Below are 19,739 nucleotides of genomic sequence, written 5' to 3' on the forward strand. Positions count from 1 at the left end.
CCCAGCAGCCTCAGAAGCAGCGGATTAAAGCTCCACAATCAACTTGATGTACCCTGCATCTATGGAATACCTGAATAGACAACCAATCATCCCAAATTAAGGAAGTGGACTTTAGGAGCAAGATCTATGATTTTTTTCCCCTTTCCTCTTTTTGTGAATGTGTATGTGTATGCTTCTGTGTGAGATCTTGTCTGTATAGTCTTGCTTCCACCATTTGTCCTAGGGTTCTATCCGTCCATGTTTTTTTTAAATTTTTTTTCTTAATAATTAATTTTAATAACAATATTATACTTTACCTTCGTTCTTTCTTTCTTTCTTTCCGTCCTTCCTTCCCTCCTTTAGACAACGAATCATCCCAAATTGAGGAGGTGGTCTCTGACAGCAAGATTTAGGATTTTTCCCCATTTACCTCTTTTAGTGAGGGTGTATGTGTATGCTTCTGTGTAAGATTTTGTCTGTATAGCTTTGCTTCCAACATTTGTCCTAAGGTTCTTTCCGTCCCTTTTTTTTTTTTTCTAAATAAGAATTTTTTAATTCAATAACTTTATTATACTTTATTTTATTTTTACTGTATCTTCTTTCTTTCTGTCTTTTTTCCTTCTTTCCCTCCTTCCTTCCTTCCTCCCTCCCTCCCTCCCTCCTTTCTTTCCTTCTTGCCTTCTTTCCTTCTTTGCTTCTTTCTTTCTTTCTTCCTTCCTTCCTACCCTCCTTTCCTTCTTTCTTTCCTCATACTTCTACTAATTCCCTCTACTTTTTCTCCCTTTTATCCTGAGCCGTGTGGATGAAAAGCTTTTGGTGCTCCAGCCAGGAGGCAGGGCTCTGCCTCTGAGGTAGGAGAGCCAACTTCAGGACACTGATCAACAAGAGACCTCCCAGCTCCACATAATATCAAACGGCGAAAATCTCCCAGAGACCTCCATCTTAACACCAGCACCCAGCTTCACTCAACGACCAGCAAGCCACAGTGCTGGAAAACCTATGCCAAACAACTAGCAAAACAGGAACACAACCTCACCCATTAGCAGAGAGGCTGCCTAAAATCATAATAAGGCCACAGACACCCCCAAACACACCACCAGACGTGAACCTGCCCACTAGAGAGACAAGATCCAGCCTCATCCACCACAACACAGGCACTAGTCCCCTCCACCAGGAAGCCTACACAACCCACTGAACCAACCTTAGCCACTGGAGACAGACATCAAAAACAGGAGGAACTACGAACCTGCAGCCTGCAAAAAGGAGACCCCAAACACAGTAAGATAAGCAAAATGAGAAGACAGAAAAACACACAGCAGATAAAGGAGCAAGATAAAAATGCACCAGACCTAACAAATGAAGAGGAAATAGGCAGTCTACCTGAAAGAGAATTCAGAATAATGATAGTAAGGTTGATCCGAAATCTTGGAGATAGAATGGACAATAGATTGGACAAAATGCAAGAATCAGTTAACAAGGACCTAGAAGAACTAAAGATGAAACAAGCAACGATGAACAACACAATAAATGAAATTAAAAGTACTCTAGATGGGATCAATAGCAGAATAACTGAGGCAGAAGAACGGATAAGTGACCTGGAAGATAAAATAGTGGAAATAACTACTGCAGAGCAGAATAAAGAAAAAAGAATGAAAAGAACTGAGGACAGTCTCAGAGACCTCTGGGACAACATTAAACGCACCAACATTCGAATTATAGGGGTTCCAGAAGAAGAAGAGAAAAAGAAAGGGACTGAGAAAATATTTGAAGAGATTATAGTTGAAAACTTCCCTAACATGGGAAAGGAAATAGTTAATCAAGTCCAGGAAGCACAGAGAGTCCCATACAAGATAAATACAAGGAGAAATACGCCAAGACACATATTAATCAAACTGTCAAAAATTAAATACAAAGAAAGCATATTAAAAGCAGCAAGGGAAAAACAACAAATAACACATAAGGGAATCCCCATAAGGTTAACAGCTGATCTCTCAGCAGAAACCCTACAAGCCAGAAGGGAGTGGCAGGACATACTGAAAGTGATGAAGGAGAAAAACCTGCAGCCAAGACTACTCTACCCAGCAAGGATCTCATTCAGATTTGATGGAGAAATTAAAACCTTTACAGACAAGCAAAAGCTGAGAGAGTTCAGCACCACCAAACCAGCTTTACAACAAATGCTAAAGGATCTTTTCTAGGCAGGAAACACAAGAGAAGGAAAAGACCTATAATAACGAACCCAAAACAATTTAGAAAATGGGAATAGGAACATACATATCGATAATTACCTTAAATGTAAATGGACTAAATGCTCCCACCAAAAGACACAGATTAGCTGAATGGATACAAAAACAAGACCCTTATATATGCTGTCTACAAGAGACCCACTTCAGACCTAGAGACACATACAGACTGAAAGTAAGGGGATGGAAAAAGATATTCCATGCAAATGGAAGCCAAAAGAAAGCTGGAGTAGCAATTCTCATATCAGACAAAATAGACTTTAAAATAAGGACTATTAAAAGAGACAAAGAAGGACACTACATAATGATCAAGGGATCGATCCAAGAAGAAGATATAACAATTGTAAATATTTATGCACCCAACATAGGAGCACCTCAATACATAAGGCAAATACTAACAGCCATAAAAGGGGAAATCGACAGTAACACATTCATAGTAGGGGACTTAAACACCCCACTTTCACCCATGGACAGATCATCCAAAATGAAAATAAATAAGGAAACACAAGCTTTAAATGATACATTAAACAAGATGGACTTAATTGATATTTATAGGACACTCCATCCAAAAACAACAGAATACACATTTTTCTCAAGTGCTCATGGAACATTCTCCAGGATAGATCATATCTTAGGTCACAAATCAAGCCTTGGTAAATTTAAGAAAATTGAAATTGTATCAAGTATCTTTTCTGACCACAACGCCATGAGACTAGATATCAATTACAGGAAAAGATCTGTAAAAAATACAAACACATGGAGGCTAAACAATACACTACTTAATAATGAAGATATCACTGAAGAAATCAAAGAGGAAATCAAAAAATACCTAGAAACAAATGACAATGGAGACACAACGACCCAAAACCTGTGGGATGCAGCAAAAGCAGTTCTAAGCGGGAAGTTTATAGCAATACAAGCCCACCTTAAGAAGCAGGAAACATCTCGAATAAACAACCTAACCTTGCAGCTCAAGCAATTAGAGAAAGAAGAACAAAAAAACCCCAAAGCTAGCAGAAGGAAAGAAATCATAAAAATCAGATCAGAAATAAATGAAAAAGTAATGAAGGAAACAATAGCAAAGATCAATAAAACTAAAAGCTGGTTCTTTGAGAAGATAAACAAAATAGATAAACCACTAGCCAGACTCATCAAGAAAAAAAGGGAGAAGACTCAAATCAATAGAATTAGAAATGAAAAAGGAGAGGTAACAACTGACACTGCAGAGATAAAAGAGATCATGAGAGATTACTACAAGCAACTCTATGCCAATAAAATGGACAATCTGGAAGAAATGGACAAATTCTTAGAGAGGCACAACCTGCCAAGACTGAATCAGGAAGAAATAGAAAATATGAACAGACCAATCACAAGCACTGAAATTGAAACTGTGATTAAAAACCTTCCAACAAAGAAAAGCCCAGGACCAGATGGCTTTACAGGCGAATACTATCAAACATTTAGAGAAGAGCTAACACCTATCCTTCTCAAACTGTTCCAAAATATAGCAGAGGGAGGACCACTCCCAAACTCCTTCTACGAGGCCACCATCACCTTGATACCAAAACCAGACAAGGATGTCACAAAGAAAGAAAACTACAGGCCAATATCACTGATGAACATAGATGCAAAAATCCTCAACAAAATACTAGCAAACAGAATCCAACAGCACATTAAAAGGATCATACACCATGATCAAGTGGGGTTTATTCCAGGAATGCAAGGATTCTTCAATATACGCAAATCTATCAATGTGATAAACCATATTAACAAATTGAAGGAGAAAAACCATATGATCATCTCAATAGATGCAGAGAAAGCTTTTGACAAAATTCAACACCCATTTATGATAAAAACCCTGCAGAAAGTAGGCATAGAGGGAACTTTCCTCAACATAATAAAGGCCATATATGACAAGCCCACAGCAAACATCATCCTCAATGGTGAAAAACTGAAAGCATTTCCACTAAGATCAGGAACAAGACAAGGTTGCCCACTCTCACCACTATTATTCAACATTGTTTTGGAAGTTTTAGCCACAGCAATCAGAGAAGAAAAGGAAATAAAAGGAATCCAAATCGGAAAAGAAGAAGTAAAGCTGTCACTGTTTGCAGATGACATGATCCTATACATAGAGAACCCTAAAGATGCTACCAGAAAACTACTAGAGCTAATCAATGAATTTGGTAAAGTGGCAGGATACAAAATTAATGCACAGAAATCTCTGGCATTCCTATATACTAATGATGAAAAATCTGAAAGTGAAATCAAGAAAACACTCCCATTTACCATTGCAACAAATAGAATAAAATATCTAGGAATAAACCTACCTAAGGAGACAAAAGACCTGTATGCAGAAAATTATAAGACACTGATGAAAGAAATTAAAGATGATACAAATAGATGGAGAGATATACCATGTTCTTGGATTGGAAGAATCAACATTGTGAAAATGACTCTACTACCCAAAGCAATCTATAGATTCAATGCAATCCCTATCAAACTACCACTGGCATTTTTCACAGAACTAGAACAAAAAATTTCACAATTTGTATGGAAACACAAAAGACCCCGAATAGCCAAAGCAATCTTGAGAACGAAAGAAGGAACTGGAGGAATCAGGCTCCCTGACTTCAGACTATACTACAAAGCTACAGTTATCAAGACGGTATGGTACTGGCACCAAAACAGAAAGATAGATCAATGGAACAGGATAGAAAGCCCAGAGATAAACCCATGCACATATGGACACCTTATCTTTGATAAAGGTGGCAGTAATGTACAATGGAGAAAGGACAGCCTCTTCAATAAGTGGTGCTGGGAAAACTGGACAGGTACATGTAAAAGTATGAGATTAGATCACTCCCTAACACCATACACAAAAATAAGCTCAAAATGGATTAAAGACCTAAATGTAAGGCCAGAAACTATAAAACTCTTAGAGGAAAACATAGGCAGAACACTCTATGACATAAATCACAGCAAGATCCTTTCTGACCCACCTCCTAGAGTAATGGAAATAAAAACAAAAATAAACAAATGGGACCTAATGAAACTTCAAAGCTTTTGCACAGCAAAGGAAACCATAAACAGGACCAAAAGACAACCCTCAGAATGGGAGAAAATATTTGCAAATGAAGCAACCGACAAAGGATTAATCTCCAAAATTTACAAGCAGCTCATGCAGCTCAATAACAAGAAAACAAACAACCCAATCCAAAAATGGGCAGAAGACCTAAATAGACATTTCTCCAAAGAAGATATACAGACTGCCAACAAACACATGAAAGAATGCTCAACATCATTAATCATTAGAGAAATGCAAATCAAAACTACAATGAGATATCATCTCACACCAGTCAGAATGGCCATCATCAAAAAATCTAGAAACAATAAATGCTGGAGAGGGTGTGGAGAAAAGGGAACACTCTTGCACTGCTGGTGGGAATGTGAATTGGTTCAGCCACTATGGAGAACAGTATGGAGGTTCCTTAAAAAACTACAAATAGAACTACCATATGACCCAGCAATCCCACTACTGGGCATATACCCTGAGAAAACCAAAATTCAAAAAGAGTCATGTACCAAAATGTTCATTGCAGCTCTATTTACAATAGCCCGGAGATGGAAACAACCTAAGTGCCCGTCATCGGATGAATGGATAAAGAAGATGTGGCACATATATACAATGGAATATTACTCAGCCATAAAAAGAAATGAAATTGAGCTATTTGTAATGAGGTGGATAGACCTAGAGTCTGTCATACAGAGTGAAGTAAGTCAGAAAGAAAAAGACAAATACCGTATGCTAACACATATATATGGAATTTAAGAAAAAAAATATCATGAAGAACCTAGGGGTAAAGCAGGAATAAAGACGCAGACCTCCTAGAGAACGGACTTGAGGTTATGGGGAGGGGGAAGGGTGAGCTGTGACAGGGCGAGAGAGAGTCATGGGCATATACACACTAACAAACGTAGTAAGGTAGATAGCTAGTGGGAAGCAGCCGCATGGCACAGGGATATTGGCTCGGTGCTTTGTGACAGCCTGGAGGGGTGGGATAGGGAGGGTGGGAGGGAAGGAGACGCAACAGGGAAGACATATGGGAACATATGTTTATGTATGACTGATTCACTTTGTTATAAAGCAGAAACTAACACACCATCGTAAAGCAATTATACCCCAATAAAGATGTTAAAAAAAAAAAAAAGTTTTTGTCCAATGAGCCAAATGGACCAATTCTGAATATCTGAGCAGACTCATGCTTCCCCATTCCTAGTTCCAACTCCAGGAGGAGCTACCTTCAGTTATTCCTGGCTTTACTTCTTTTAGTAATATCTCAACTCCAAAGAATATACTTTTATCACTATTTCCTCATTTATCAACTTCAGAAATTAGCTATTTACTCCCCATTACGAACACTGAGGATTTAGTCACTTCATTGAAACCCCCAACTCCTCCTAGTTTTTTGTTCTCATGTTATTGTTATTATTATTTGTTGTTGTTGTTGGTACGCGGGCCTATCACTGTTGTGGCCTCTCCCGTTGCGGAGCACAGGCTCCGGACGCGCACGCTCAGCGGCCATGGCTCACGGGCCCAGCCGCTCCGCGGCATGTGGGATCTTCCCAGACCAGGGCATGAACCCGTGTCCCCTGCACTGGCAGGCGGACTCTCAACCACTGCGCCACTAGGGAAGACCTCTCATGTTATTTTTAACTTTTCCCTTGGTCACCCTTGTAACTTTAAATAACATGCCTAAACTTGCTGCATCAACTTTCAAAGGAACCTCTTGCTCCCCACTATGTAAAATGAGAATATTACACTTCATCTCCTTTTTCCTCCAGCTCTCTAATCTCTTTTCCTCCAATTTCTGTCTTAAATGGTCAAGTTTAATAACACATCTTTCAATCCCTATAATTAAATCTTCTGTGTTTCTTCCTTAGGATGTGTCTAAAAGTTGAAAATCGACTTACAGAGTGTATGTATGTATGTGCACACATGTAAACATTACTAATTTCAGAGCGAGGATTACATTTCATTTCTAAAGATCACATGACCCTTGCCACTCATAAGAGAATGTGATTGTTTCCAGCATTAAGGTTAAATGGATTCTCTTCTAACATTCCGTAAGTTCTCAAACATCATGCTGCTTTAAATTTGTTTTATTCTTAGATCGTGACTTTTTCTAACTTTTCTACCACAAGTTTCTAATAAACTTTTTTTTTCTTATTAAGAGAAGACAAATATACCTCTTTAGAGCTGTCACTAGTACTTCTTACCTCCTTACTCACATTATCTATTGTTTGGAATCTATTCCATTTTTCAGAAAGACATTTTTCTTGGGGTTTCAAGGCCTGATGTGTACCTATCGCCCTGGGATTTCTTTTCTCTGGCTTCCACTGTTTCTGGTGTTACACGTTCTTGTATTCTTTCTTGTTGGAATACACTCTCAAGGAATTTCCTCAGAAAAAAAGGGCATGGAAGATAAATTATCTTACTCTTCCTTTATCCTTGATTGATAGTTTGTCTTCTAAGCTCGAAATCAATTTTCTCTCAGAGCTCCAATGATTTCCAAAGTTGAGTGCTGTTGGTGAGAAGGCGTATGCCTGTCTGGTATTCATTCTTTTGCTTCCTTTTTTGTTCCTCGTCTTAATGATTTATTACAAAGAACCATGTTTTGTCAACAACCCCAAAGCGCTCCCCCCCACTAATCACTATCCTTCCTGCCGCCCAAAGACAATAACTACTTCTGACTTTATTTTTATACTATAATTAAATATATTTATTTGGCTGTGCTGGGTCTTAGCTGCTGCACGCAGGATCTTCAATCTTCATTGCGGCATGCAGGATCTTTTAGTTGTGGCATGTGGGATCTAGCTCCCTGACCAGGGATGGAACCTGGGCCCCCTCCATTGGGAGCATGGAGTCTTAGCCACTGGACTACCAGGGAAGTCCCCTACTTCTGACTTTTATCATAATCACTTCCTTGCTTTTACCAGCTAAACATGTATCTTCAAGCCCCTGCATCATTTATTTTTGCCTGGTTTTTGAAACTGTCTATGTCTGACTTCTTTCACTCAACATTATATTTGTGAGGTACATCCGTTGTTGTGTGAAGCTATAACGCATTCTGTGTCATCGCTATAATATTCCTTTGTTATGATTATATGACATAATGTTGATAGATACATTGGTTGTTTTCAGTTTACAAGCAAAAAACATGGTCATAAACATTCTTGTACATGGTTCTGGGCATGCATTTCTGATGAGTAGATAGCTAAAAGTGGTATTACATATAGTTTATTTTAGTAGATAATGCCAAACTGTTTTCTGAAGTGGTTTGTTCTATCAATTTCTAGGCATTTGATTTTTTTGTCGTATATTGACCCTGTGTCCTGCAAGAGGGCCAAGTTTAACAAAAGGGAGATCACAAGGGAAGGGGTGGGGGGGCACTAATCCAATCACGAGAACCCTTTAGAAGCAGAGTTTGTTTTGGCTGGTGGGAAGAGGGGAAAGTCAGAGAGATCTGAATCCTGAGAAGGACTAGACATGTTGTTGCCTTTAAGATGGAAGGGGGGTCACGTGAGAAGGAATGTGGGAGCCTCTAGGAGCAGAGTGGCCCCTGGCTGATAGAGAGCAAGGGAATGGAATGGAGACCTCTGACCTACAGCTGCAAGGAACTGGGTTCTGCGAAGAATCTGAACGCACTTGAAAGCAAATTCTTCCCCAGAGCCTCCAGATAAGAGCCCAGTCCAGTGACACCTTGATTTCAGCCTTGTGAAATGCCAAGCAGAGAACCCAGCGAAGCCCACCCAGATTTCTGGCCTACAGAACTATGAAATTATAAATGGTTGTTGTTCTGCTTTAAACCACTAAGTTTATGGTAATTTGTTACGCGGCAATAGAAAACAAATACATCCTCTCTTCCATATTTTTCTACCCTTTTGTCTCCCCAGGCTTCATTCTGGATACTTTTTTCCTCACCTATCTTTCAGATCACAATTCTCTCTTCAGTTATATCTAATATGTTTTTAAACCCACCCATTAACTTCATAATTCAATTACTATGTCTTATAGTTCTATAATTTCTATTTAGTTGTTTTAAGTTTTCATTTTCCACCAAAACTTTTTCATACTGTCTTTTATCATCCGGAACATAACATCATAACTCTTTGGAAGTCTGGATCCAATAATGCCAATAACCCCTGTGGATCTGTTTCTTTTCTCTGTTGTTTGTGCTGGATTTTGTGAATGTTGTCCAATCTCCTTGTGTGACTAGTTATTTCTGATTACGTCTTGCACCTTGAACTTGCAAAACTGTTTGCTATCTAGAAATAATTTGATATCCAGTATGATCTATCTTCCTCCAGGTAGAATTTACATTTATTTCTGCTGGGTACCTGGGGGCACTAGCAATTTGGGCTCACCTCACTTTGGGTTCAGCAAATGAGATGATGTGAAGTTAAGTGGCAGTTCCTGCAAGGGCCAGTTTCTTTTTGGTTCATCCTTACTTCTAGGATGCAGCCCTTTATCGGACCCAGTTAAAGCAAAGGAAGTTCACTAAGCCCCTTTAGAGGGCCCTGGACGCCAAACCCTGTCTCCTATAGCCCCACAAGGCAGTCCAAAGGACTCTAAGTCTCCCAGCTGCCCACTCCAGAATTTTCAAATGCCCTCAAGGGAAAGAACACCCCAAATCCTGGGCTCCTCTTACTAGGCTTCTCCTTCTCCAGATACTGGCCTAATAATTCTTCATTTACTTACTCGCTCTCTAGGGGCAAATGCTGAGCATGGGGGTAGGGGTGGGAATGTTGGGAGCCAACTAGCAAAACTGTTTCATAGACACACTTTTAATTAACATCCCTACTTCTAGCCACCCGTTTCATCTTCGTTTTTTGTATCTGGCATCTGTATACTCACAACCTCTTTGGAGTTCTACTATAGATAGGTTCTCTTCTTTGTGGCAAATGTCTTACCTACTTATTCTCACTTCCTCTGCAGAAACTTGTTAAATGCTCTCATATCCACTGATTACTGCTCTCCTGTCTCTTTGTTTAGGTGTCTGATCTTAAATTAGAAGTTCCAAACTATACATTTTAGAGGTGTAACTATAAAGACACAATGATTTGCCCAAGGTCACTAAGAACTACTGCTATGAGGATCTGAGCTGGACTTAGAACTCAGTTCTCCTGAATCATAGCCTTCCTATGCCTTATAGCATATATCTTCTTTATCACAAAAATTTTGTTGTGGACATTATGTTTATTTATATATACTAACAGAAAACAAAACAGTATAAGAACAGGCCAACATTCATGCTTGTACAGAACTAGAGGAAGCAAAAAGGGATAAGAGCTATACCAACCATTTCATGTTAAGGTTGTAACTGTCACTTCTAAGCATTGTCAGATCTAATATTACACTTTTTTTTTAAACACTTCATAAAAGATGCTCAACATTGTTGATTATTAGAGAAATGCAAATCAAAGCTACAATGAGGTACCACCTCATAGCAGTCAGAATGGCCACCATTAAAAAGTCTACAAGGGACTTCGTGGTGGCACAGTGGTTAGGAATCTGCCTGCCAATGCAGGGGACACGAGTTCGAGCCCTGGTCTGGGAAGATCCCACATGCCGCGGAGCAACTAAGCCCGTGCGCCACAACTACTAAGCCTGCGCTCTAGAGCCCGCAAACCCCAACTACTGAGCCCACCCGCCTACAGCCCATGCTCCACAACAACAGAAGCCACCACAATGAGAAGCCCACACACCACAATGAAGAGCAGCCCCTGCTCGCTGCAACTAGAGAAAGCCCGCACGCAGCAATGAAGACCCAATGCAGCCATAAATAAATAAATAAATTTATATATATATAAAAAGTCTACAAATAACAAATGCTGGAGAGGGTGTGGAGAAAGGGAACCCTCCTACACTGTTGGTGGGAATGTAAGCTGGTACAGCCACTATGGAGAACAGTATGGAGGTTCCTCAAAAAACTAAAAATAGAGCTACCATATGATCCAGCAATCCCACTCCTGGGTATATATAAAGACAAAACTATAATTCAAAAAGATACATGCACCCCTATATTCATAGCAGCACTATTCACAATAGCCAATACATGGAAACAAAGTAAATGTCCATCTACAGATGAAAGGATAAAGAAGATGTGGGACATATATACAATGGAATACTACTCAGCCATAAAAAAGAACGAAATAATGTCATTTGCAGCAACATGGATGGAACGAGATTATCATACTAAGTGAAGTAAGTCAAAAAGAGAAAGACAAATACCATATGATATCACTTATATGTGGAATCTAAAATATGACACAAATGAACCTTTATGAAACAGAAACAGACTCACAGACATAGAGAACAGACTTGCGGTTGCCAAGGGGGAGAGAGGTGGGAGAGGGATGGATTGGGAATTTGGGGTTAGCAGATGCAAACTATTATATGTTAGAATGGATAAATGACAAGATCCTACTGTATAGCACAGGGAACTATATTCAATATTCTACGATAAACCATAATGGAAAAGAATATTTTAAAAAAAGAATGCATATATACATATAACTGAACCATTTTGCTGTACAGCAAAAATTAACAACATTGTAAATCAACTATATTTCAATTAAAAAATTTTTTAATAAAAGCAGAAAAAAAAAGTTAAGCACTTCGTAGAACTGTTTCATAAAACAAATAGTCCTTACTACTTTGGTTAAACAGCTTGACATTTTAGAAGGAGAGAGAAAAAGTGAATATATATATATATGAAAGAAATGTACACATATTTTCCCCATAGAGCTTTAAAACCTTGAATTACTTAATTCTACTAATAACTTAATTTTATAAATACTTCAAATGATAAACATTTTAAAACTTACTTCCTAATTATTTTACTAACAGTTTTAATGAACAACAAAAACATAGAAACAAATAAATCAGATAACTGTAAAAACAATTCAAAATTAGGAGTCAGAATATTTTATTTGGACCCCAGCTCCTCCTTTTAATCCTGTATCAATACCTGCACTTTGGTTTACCTGCACACCTGTCCCTATATCTTTATCAAGCTCTAGTTTAAATAGATGATTAACAAGTTTTGTAAACCATTCATTATTGCTACTATGATATTTTACTTCTCAAAAATGTAAAAACACATGTATATTAGTTTCCTATTGTTGCTATAACAAATTAGCACAGATTTACTGATTTAAGACACAAATTTATTATCTTACAGTTCTGGAGTGTGTGTGTGTGTGTGCACACATGTGCACGTGTGCATCAATCAAACCAATCACATACTCCTTGGTTCGATCAGAGAGAAGGCTCTATTCCAAGCATGAGGTGAGATTATCTGAAGTTCCACAGATAAGTCTCAAAAGATCAGGGATAGTGTCAGGACAGGGACAGAAGAGCAGGGTTTCAGAGGAGACTCCAACCAGGAGATGCAGTGGGGACAAAAGTGATGGGCGTGGGAAAGAACCTGTCATATTTGCAGAGAAGGGACCATTGGAGATAAGAAGTTATCTAAAAGTTAGGGCTTGATGGTGGGTATACTCAAGCCCTTCCATCACTGATGAGGAAGAAAGGAGTCTAACTGGCACCATTCATAGTTTCTTGCTCTATCTACACAGCAGAACAAGGTAAAAGATCCTCTCCTTGAACCGTGTATAAAAAGAACACTTTTCTTTTAAGGACCTTAAAGCATAATGCCAATATCCAAGACTCTGTGCAAAACAGAGCCAGGAAAAAATCCTCTGAAGACATGTGGGGGAAGTATCACAGGAAACGTTTCTCTCTTGTCAGTCTGGGACTACCATTGCCTGCACCACCACTGCTGCAGTTCAATGGTACCACAAAGCCTCAAGCCTAGAAGGAAGGTGAGGAGTAGTCACCCACCTTCCCGGCTGAGAGGAAGCCAGCACAGGCTCTGGTAGAAAGTAGCAGTAAAGTAATAATGGAAACCAGGTCTCCAACCATCTAGGCCCAGCTCTCGTGACGGCACCTCCTCTAAAAGCCAAAAGAAAACATCCCAGAAGTCTAAGAATAATTTTCATAATTGCACAGACATTTCTAAAAGAAAGTATCAATAATCTGAATCAAGTTAACTAACCTCTTTTCCATGCATCAGTAAAGTTAACCCAACTAAAAGGTTTTGATCTGGTAATGAATAACTGGCTTGGGTTACAAAGTTAAGTGAATAATTACATCAAAGATCACAAAATAAACTCTAGCTGTGCAAAAGGCTCATTAAGAGCTATTTTAATCAGTTCAAAGACTTCTTTCTTGAGCAGAAAAGCGTGAAACCCAGTTTTTGATCCTTCCTTAAAATCAAAATTCAGGCTATGGAAGTGGGAATTTGCAAGACGTGAAATTTAGGATGGTGTTAAAATTTTAGCCTCTACATGTATGTGAGGTGAAAGTTGCTCATACAAATGTTAATAGAATTGTCATAAAATTATTTAAATGAAAATACTAAGAGTTAAGTGAAAGTACAGTTAAGACTATATCAATATGTAACGTAAGTTACAAGAAAATGACAACATATTTTAATGCATAATATAACATGAAAATATTACATATAATACTATAGTATCAGGGGTTAAATATCCATTAAAAATGACAAATATCCTTAAGTTAAGGCACCTTTCAGTTTACATTTTTTTTCAAAAAAAATTTTTTTAAGGGGGGATTCACATAAACATAAAATGAACCATTTTAAAGTGAACAATTCAGTAGCATTTAGCACATTCACAGTGTTGTGCAATCACCACCTTTAAGTAACCCCAAAAGATTTTCATCACCCCAAAAGGAAACTCCATACCCATTATGAAGTTGCTCCCCATTCCTCTCTCCCCCTTGCCCTTGTTACCACCAATCTGCATCTTTCTCTATGGATTTACCTACTTTGGATATTTCACATAAATGGACTCATATAATAATACTACCTTTTATGTTTGGCTTCTTTCACTTAGCATGTTTCTGAGGATCATCTATGTTGTAGCATATATCAGTGCTTCATTTTTTTTATGAATAATATTCCATGTATGTATATAACACAGCTTGTGTATCCATTCATTTATTGATGGACATTTGGGCTGTTTCCACCTTTTGGCTATTGAGAATAGTGCTGCTATGAACATTTGTATACAAGTCTTTTTTGAACATCTGTTTTTAATTCTTTTGGGAATACATCTAGGGATATTTACTGGGTCATGTAATAATTCTATGTTTAACTTGTTGAGGAACCGTCAAACTGTTTTCCACAAGTGGCTGCACCATTTTACATTCTCGCTGGCAGTGTATGAGGGTTGTAATTTCTTCACATCCCTGCCAATCTTTGTTATTTTCCATTTTGTTGATTATGACCACCTAGTGGGTATGAAGTAGTACCTCACTGTGGTTTTGATTTGCATTTCCCAAATGGCTAACAATGAGCATCTTTTCATGTGTTTATTGGCCATAAATCTTCTTTGGGGAAATGTCTATTCAAGTCCTTTGCCTGTTTTTTGTTTTTTTTTTTTAATTGGGTTGTTTGATGAGAACCTACTGTATAGCACAGGGAACTCTACTCAGTGCTCTGTGGTGACCTAAATGAGAAGGAAATCCAAAAAGGAAGGGATATATGTATACGTATAGCTGATTCACTTTGTTATACAGCAGAAACTAACACAACATTGTAAAGCAACTATACTCCAATTAAAAAAAAAAAGATGCTTTTACCTAAAAATAAATAAATTGGGTTGTTTGTCTGTTTGCTGTTGAGTTGTAGGAGTTCTTTATATTCTGAATATTAGACTCTTACCAGATACACGATTTGCAAATATTTTCCCATTTGTGGGTTGTTTTTTCACTCTCTTGACAGTGTTCTTTGATACACAAAAATTTTTAATTTTGATAAAGTCCAATTTCTTCTTTTGTTGCTCATGCTTTTGGTGTCATTTCTAAGAATTCAAAGTCATGACGCTTCCCCCTTTGTTTTCTTCTAAGAGTTTTATGGTTTTAACTCTTACATTTAGGTCATCGATCAATTTTGAGTTAACCTTTTACATGATGTGAAGTAGGAGTCCAACTTCATTCTTTTGTATGTGGGTATCCAGTTGTCCCAGCACCATTTGTTGAAGAGACTGTTCTTTCCCCACTGAATAATCTTGGCATCCTTTTTGAAAATCAACTGGCCACAGATGTATGGGTTTATTTCTGGACTCTTAGTCTTTAAAATTCTTTAAAAATTCAGAACTTTCCATCTTATAATTCTACCACTGCTTTTACCAGAGGAGGTTTAGCTTATAACTGTTTATTTGGGAACTTTCATTTCAAAACTAGAATTTTTTTAATGAAAAATATACACCCATAATGAGTAAATTCATTATTAAACACTTCTTTAAAAAACAAAGATAGGAAGTAGGATATGAAAACTGGAAATCAAAACTAATCTCTGAAAAACAGTATTTTTTAAAGTAGCATGTAATTTTATTGTCATTTACCATGCTGTAATGAAGTCATTAATTTTAACTGCAAAACCCTTGTAAAGCTCTCCATTATACAATTAATTATGAATTTCTAGTCAAGCTCTTAATGTGGTTATTACATTAAATGTCCTTGATATCAGTCTTGCTTAATTCCCTATGTCAAATTACCATCCAGTTCCAAATAAGAGATGGGTTATAAATCAAAAGAATATTTTACTGTCTAGAACTTTTTATTAACATCAAAGTATCCTAATATGAACCATCCATTCACTTTAAAACTTTCCTGGCACACTGGATTTAAGTACCAATATAGCATGTTATCAATTGGAAGTTAAGATCACCACTATTTTAGATGCAAGCCAGGCATTCCTTCCAAACAGCCCCTTCCCCCCTCATTAGTTTTTCTGGGAATCTCTGAACTACCACCTCCTCTCAGCTTCCAGGGCCTCTAACTACCTAAGCCAAAGAAAACAACTAACTTCCCTGATCACATATCTCTACAACAGAGGATCAATTACTAACCACTGATGCAGATTCTCTAAACTCAACATCTCTAATAAAAATATAAACTCTCCTACCAGACCATCCAAGAGTTCTCTTTTATCTTGAATCCCCTTTACCTACAAGCTGTAATCATTGGGTATTTAGCTTTACCACAGTTCCTTTTAGATGCAAAGACAATCTTGTTTTTACTAACCAAAAAAAGAAGAAAAGATTTGCCAAAAAACTAAGGGATAAAAAGCTTGGGAAGTGCTGATAACTGTAGTCTAGAAAACATGTGAAAAACTTTACCTTTAGCTGGCCAGTGATGTCGCGGCAGCTGACTGTCTTACCAAGCAAGAGACTAAGGTTCAGGGTCAGACCAACGGTTCTGACGTTCTGGGCTGGACACATAGTTGAAGTGAGACACCAAGGAAGAGACGGCCAGCCCAACCCCTCATACGGCATCCCTTCCTGGTTAATCCATGGGGTGATAATGACACTGACTGGCCTCATCCTGCCAATGAAGGGCAAGGCACTGCAATGACGGCGCCTAGAAATGAATAGGAGTGATTGGGAATAAAAGGGGGAGGGGGGGAAAGGTGGCCAGGATGAAGAAATGAATAAAACTCCAAATTTCTGTTACAACTCACTGTCATACCTATTACTCTAATATCATAATGACAGGGGGAATGGAAAAGAAAAAAAAGAGAAAAGAAACAAAGAAAAAAGAAAAATTGCTACCTATTTAAATTTACGCAGCATTCTAAGAATTTGAGCTTGTATCCTACAATCTGACTATATGTAACTAAAGCAAGAGGTTGATTCAATTTAGCTTATAAACCTATAGCAAAGAAAAGGGTATTTTTATCATCAGTGTTTCTAAATTCTGACGACTTAGATCTATTAAGTTTTTATTACAACAAAAACTCAATCTACACTACTGAAACAGACCATACTTACCAGACAATTCCTTGGGCTCCAGAACCAATTGGTTTCAACTGCTGGTAACGTTTTAGGACAGTGAAAGTTGAATCTGCCACTTGTACACTGTAAAACTGACTATCACATTTACTGTCACTCATGATGTAGTGTCATATAATATTCCGAAGAGCTGGCACAGTCGTCAGATTCCTTGAAAGAGAAACAGAATGAACATGGATTCTTACTGAAATTATACATGCATAGCTCACTTAATAGTGTTTCAAATTCATTGGTATATAAGACAATGTGGCTGTAAGTTGGTAAACTGAGTTAGACCAAGTTCTGAACTTAAGCAACATGCAAAAAATGCAAAGACATTTTAATGGTACAAGATTATCATGAAAGGAAGGAATTCTGAGACCCTGCATGACCACATCTTAAGGGATTGGATTAGGAAATAACCACCTTTGGAGAAAAGAATTTGTACATTTTTATTAGCCATGACAAGACTACATCACTATGTGATTCCCATCAGCTTGCTTCCTGTGGGACCAGATTACACCGTGCTGTCTCAACCAGATATGGAGGCACTCTGGAGATGCTGCAAAATGAACGTCTACAATTCATTCATGCAGAAAAACAAATGGACCAGTCTTCTGCTGTGTCCCCAAATTCAGGTTAAAGTGACGAACTAGAAAGCAAGTCCGATGCCAAAGTGATTGTAAAAGTGGTAAGTTAAAGAACAACGGGGTGTTGGAGGCCTGGTGACACCTGTGTGTGCCGTGGATGCTCCTGAGTGCGCTCCTACCTTGTGAGGTGGTCCCGGAGCCGGCCTACATTCCTAAAACCCTACATCACTAGTGGGCTTCAATACAGACAGCCATAGACGGAGAACTCTGTCATAAGCTACAGTCAATAACATGGACACTATGTTATCCACGAGGCATGAATATAAACTGGAAGCCCCAGAGCAGCCTTTCTGTGGTTTAGATAGTAGGCTGAGATTCCTACGCTGCAGGAGCCTGTATGATTTTATACAGAAAACAAAGCAAACAGAAATCGGCAGGCAGCTACCTTTACTCCGTTCCCTGGCTCTTGTCTGATAATGTTTATTCAAAAGTTAGCAAGCTATTTATATCGGTCATTTCTTAAAAATTAAAAAGCCAACAATAAAATCATTTAGGTAAATATTCTACACTGCTTACAAACACAGAATTTAAATTTTATTCTACAGCTTCCCCAAATTCCTGCTTGTTTGTTCTAACACCTAATATTTAATATCTACCCACTGAGTTTTTGGAGTGATGATATGTGTTTCAACACAATGATGTCTAGGACTTCCATTAAACATGGAAATTGATTAACAACAAGACTGAACAAAGAATTTAAATCAAATGAATAGTTTCTCCAACTGACTGTTGCTTCATGTTTTACCATTCTCAGGGCAGTGGCTGAGGCACAGCTGGTAGGCACAGCAGCCATTTTGACCAAGAGCCATTGCACACTGGCTGGGGATTGCGTCTGGGAGGCCAGCGTTGCACTAGATAAACTAACACACTGCTCACAACAACCGACAGGAATTATCAGCCCTGTGTTACACTGGAGTGACCCAAGGCTTAGTGAGCTGGCCAAGCCATGCTGCTGTGAGAAGGGGACCCTAAGCTCTAGGAGGGGAGGGATAGGTCTGTCTTGTTCATGGTGGCACCCTGTACTCCCAGGACAGGAGGACAGGGAGGGCCTGGCCCCTGGGACAGAGTGACCATTCAATATACCTCTGCTGATCAGACCCATAACACTGCAGCTAATGATTCCCTCACGATGCTGCTCTATTTTACTGACATCTGAAGGAGCATCTTTTTCTTAATTTATTTATAGTTTTTAAGAGGCCGAGACAATTCATCTCAACATTTACGGGGTATCTTTGTACAAGAAAGTGATAAATAATATAGAAGACATATATCAAGATCAAACAGGTATTGGTCTTGAAGCAGCCCCTACTTCACTATTTGGGGGAGAAGTGTGAGGAATGAGTCTATTATCTACATTGTAATATAAGTTATAAAGAGGTAAGGGCCATAAGCAAAATAGAAACAAAGCTGAAAGGCAAAAGAGGTCCTACCCACAAGCAGGAGTGCAGAAAACAAGAAGAGCTTCATGGAGGAGGTGGCATTTGCCCTGGATAGTTTTGCCAGAGACAGAGTAGAAGCACAGAACTCAAACTGACTGTGCTCAGACATGGTGAATTGCTCAGCTTGACTAGTGGAGTAAAAATGCAAAGGATCAGAGACAGACTCAGCGAGAAGGCAGGAGCCACTACAACCTGCTATTTCTTGGCCATGTTGTAATGCACCAGCAATACTGGTCATTCATAAAGCATTTCTTGAGCACCACTGTGGACCAGGTCCTTTGCCAGAACCTGCCTTCTGCGTTTCAAGCTTACAGAGAGCGTACACTGCGGGTATACTCAGAAGAGATCGGATGCAAGGAGAGCCCTAAACCCAGAAGAATGGAGGTTTAGGGTGAAGGGATAGGAAGTAGCATGTGCAGAGAGCTGGAGGTGCCTTCTAAGCATGACAAATCATTTGAGATTTGATTCTGCTGGGTCATGGGGGGAAAAAACTGGAGAGAAAA

The 19,739-nt window shown here is 38.6% G+C and overlaps 1 protein-coding gene across 2 annotated transcripts in view; it reads right to left on the reverse strand.

Annotated features, from left to right (window-relative positions):
• Positions 1-19,739, reverse strand: part of MAPK9 (mitogen-activated protein kinase 9) — a 67,233-nt gene that overhangs the window by 30,942 nt on the left and 16,552 nt on the right. For both annotated transcript variants that reach the window (XM_082837157.1, XM_082837158.1), the window contains exon 2: positions 17,148-17,318. In XM_082837157.1, the coding sequence (XP_082693283.1) occupies positions 17,148-17,269 (122 nt within the window). In that variant the 5' untranslated portion in view covers positions 17,270-17,318. The remainder of the gene's footprint in view (positions 1-17,147; positions 17,319-19,739) is intronic.

The sequence above is a fragment of the Leucopleurus acutus genome (assembly GCF_964270905.1).
Source record: "Leucopleurus acutus genome assembly, chromosome: 3".
NCBI lineage: Eukaryota > Metazoa > Chordata > Mammalia > Artiodactyla > Delphinidae > Leucopleurus > Leucopleurus acutus.